The sequence below is a fragment of the Leucopleurus acutus genome (assembly GCF_964270905.1).
Source record: "Leucopleurus acutus genome assembly, chromosome: 10".
Classification (NCBI taxonomy): domain Eukaryota; kingdom Metazoa; phylum Chordata; class Mammalia; order Artiodactyla; family Delphinidae; genus Leucopleurus; species Leucopleurus acutus.
In genome coordinates this window covers 52,548,551-52,551,892 of record NC_139153.1, presented here as the reverse complement: position 1 = coordinate 52,551,892, position 3,342 = coordinate 52,548,551, and the positions used below count along the sequence as shown (strand labels likewise).

General features: G+C 43.8%; 1 protein-coding gene across 1 annotated transcript; it reads left to right on the top strand.

The window, feature by feature from the left end:
• Positions 1–569: 569 nt before the first annotated feature.
• CCR4 (C-C motif chemokine receptor 4) lies at positions 570–1,649 on the top strand (the record flags this gene model as incomplete). Its single annotated transcript, XM_082848074.1, has 1 exon — positions 570–1,649. One exon carries the CDS (start codon positions 570–572, stop codon positions 1,647–1,649), a length of 1,080 nt encoding a protein of 359 aa, XP_082704200.1.
• Between the last annotated feature and the right edge of the window lie 1,693 nt (positions 1,650–3,342).

Genomic DNA, 3,342 nt, shown 5'->3' with positions numbered 1-3,342 from the left:
AAAACACCTCATCATTGGGACTTCCCTGGCAGTCCAGTGGTTAAGACTTCGCCTTCTGGTTCAGGGGATGCGGGTTCAATCTCTGGTCGGGGAGCTAATATCCCACATGCCTCACGGCCAAAAAACATAAAACAGAAGCAATATTGTAACAAAATTCAATAAAGACTTTAAAAATGGTCCCTGTATTGAAAAAAAAATCTTCAAAAAAAAAAAAAGAAAAACCTCTTGTTGATAAAGAGGTTTTACTACCCCCGCTTACAAACAGGAGAACCAGAGCTCCCAGCAGAGGGGTAGAAAAAGTGACAGAGCTGTAATTTGGAATCTGCCTCCAAAGGGCAGGATTATTTCACTTCGGCTGCACTGCCCTTCAGTTCAAGGACCTGAGCCCTTCAATGTGGGAAGGTTGGGAAGAGTGTATGGTGATCTGGGCAAAATACGAAGCAGTTGTGCTCTGTACGCAGCACCATTCTGATTTTCTTTTGTTCTGATAGAAATCTTGTTGGCTTTTCCACTCATTAGGTTCTTCTGGTTGGGCTCAGACCTGCCGTGAGAAGCCTGTATATCTGAAAATGAACCCCACGGGTATAGCAGACACCACCCTGGATGAAAGCATCTATAACAATTATTATCTTTATGAAAGCATCCCCAAACCTTGCACCAAGGAAGGTATCAAGGCATTTGGGGAGCTCTTCCTGCCCCCCCTCTACTCCTTGGTCTTTCTGTTTGGTCTGCTTGGAAATTCTGTGGTGGTTCTGGTCCTGTTCAAGTACAAGCGGCTCAAGTCCATGACCGACGTGTACCTGCTCAACCTTGCCATCTCGGACCTGCTCTTTGTGCTCTCGCTCCCTTTCTGGGGCTACTATGCCGCAGACCAGTGGGTGTTCGGGCTGGGCCTCTGCAAGCTAGTTTCCTGGATGTACCTGGTGGGCTTCTACAGTGGCATATTCTTCATCACACTCATGAGCATCGACAGGTACCTGGCCATTGTGCACGCGGTCTTCTCCCTGAGAGCGAGGACCTTGACTTACGGGGTCATCACCAGCGTGGCCACGTGGGCAGTGGCTGTGCTCGCCTCCCTCCCAGGCCTTGTGTTCAGCACGTGTTATACTGAGCACAACCACACCTACTGCAAAACCAAGTACTCTTTCAACTCCACGAGGTGGAAGGTTCTGAGCTCCCTGGAGATCAACGTTCTAGGGCTGGTGATCCCCTTGGGGATCATGCTGTTCTGCTACTCCATGATCATTAGGACCTTGCAGCACTGCAAAAATGAGAAGAAGAACAAGGCAGTGAAGATGATCTTTGCCGTGGTGGTCCTCTTCCTGGGGTTCTGGACCCCTTACAACGTGGTGCTCTTCCTGGACACCCTGGTGGAGCTGGAGGTCCTTCAAGACTGCACCTTTGAGAGGCACCTGGACTATGCCATTCAGGCCACAGAGACCTTGGCTTTTGTTCACTGCTGCCTTAATCCGGTCATCTACTTTTTCCTGGGGCAGAAATTTCGCAAGTACATCGTACAGCTCTTCAAAACCTGCCGGGGCACTTTGGTGCTCTGCCAGTACTGTAGGTTCCTCCCGATTTACCCCGACACCCCCAGCTCATCTTACACACAGTCCACGGTGGACCATGATCTCCACGATGCTCTGTAAAAGATGAAAATGCGAAAAGCAGAGTTAATAAGCTTCTCAAATTAAGAGCTTATTTAAAATTGTATTGTAGTAAGAGTTTTCTGAACAAGTACTGGGAAGAATTATATCCACTGCAAAAAGTAGGGCTTCTCACCCTGCAGTCAGCTTTTCTTCCTGCCAAGTACAAGTTCAGTGTGACCAGAGTTCACCCGGACCAAGGTGTCCTTCCTCGCACCAGGCTTTCCTGCAGGGATGAGTAAACCCGAGGAGGATTCTGAGCAGTGTTTCGATGAGGAATTGGATGATTTTGGAAAGGGAAGACCAGTCCCTTCTAACCTGAACTCATGGGATTCTCTAGAGGGGACTGTAGAGAATTGACTGGGGGAGTAAATCTCTACTTCTTGCTGTGAAAATGAGCCCTTTCATTAACTTCTAGCTTTTTGTGAAACAATATAGAAAACTTCGGCATGCTGTCCCAGTGTTTTCCTAAGAATATATCTGAAGCATGGTATATTCCATGTAGCCAGGTGTCTGCAGAAACAAATAGTGAAGTAATGAACTTAGATCTTGATTCTTTTATTGTAAAGGCTTATCTGTTAATGGAAGCCAAGCTTTCAATGCTGATTACAATCATAAGGAGAAAAAGGCATTAGCATGGTCTGATTTCCAAACATGAAACACAAGGCATTAACAAATCTAAACATACTTGTGGAAATCCAAACACAGCTTCATATGCTTGCGGACATGTTTTGTTTTAATTATAACAGATGAATATTCAAATTAAAAAAATAATACATAGGCCCAGACACATTTATTTGGGGTCTTTTACTCATTTACAAACATTTCCTTCAAAACCAAAAATGATGAGGACTAATCAAGTATGACAATTTTTCCTTAATCATTTTGAAGTGCCTGCCGTCAAGTGAGGCAAGAATAATCCACTAAAAGTTATCGCTGATGTGGCATAAAAATGACTTTCCAAGGTGTCATCCTCTCTTTTAAAATACTGGCCCTGCTTTTTAACTTTTGGATGACTCAAAAGTTCTTACAGGTCATTTTAATTATGTAATTAATCATTTTACACCATTAAGATAAATCTCTGTTCGTACAGCCTTAATCAGAATTAAGTAAAGACTTTAAGAAAGTCTAGGGATACCTGTACTATCTCCAGAAACAAAACCTATTTTACAGACTATTACCTGAGTTAACCAGTTTAAAATGTTTCTGTAAATTTACACATTATTGCACGCTTTACATTTATAAAGAATGCATTTCCAGAAAATTTATTTTCAGAAATGATTTTAACAGGGTAAGTTGATGTTGCCTTTGTAGAAATACAATAAAATAAACCTGTGTATGGTTTCTCCTTGGTATGTGTGTGTTTGGTCTCCCGATGGGGATGAGAATCTGAGCCACTAATATTCCAATTGTCTCGATTAATCATCTTTGCTACATGTCATAGATGAGATGGATGTCCCCGAGAGGAAGAATTAAAGGGTTCACTGTTAAGATCACCACTTGGGATGGGGAAAGGAGTCGCTACGTGTTGTCACAACGCTTGGAGGTTAGAATGGATAAGGAGTGGGGGTGGGCCGGGTTCCTAGGCAGTGTTTCCTTAGAAAACCTCCGCACCATATGGCAGGGTCTGCAAATCCTACCTCTGTGTTTCCTTGTGAGTCTGACCACATTACTTTCCTCTCTTAGCCTCAGTTTC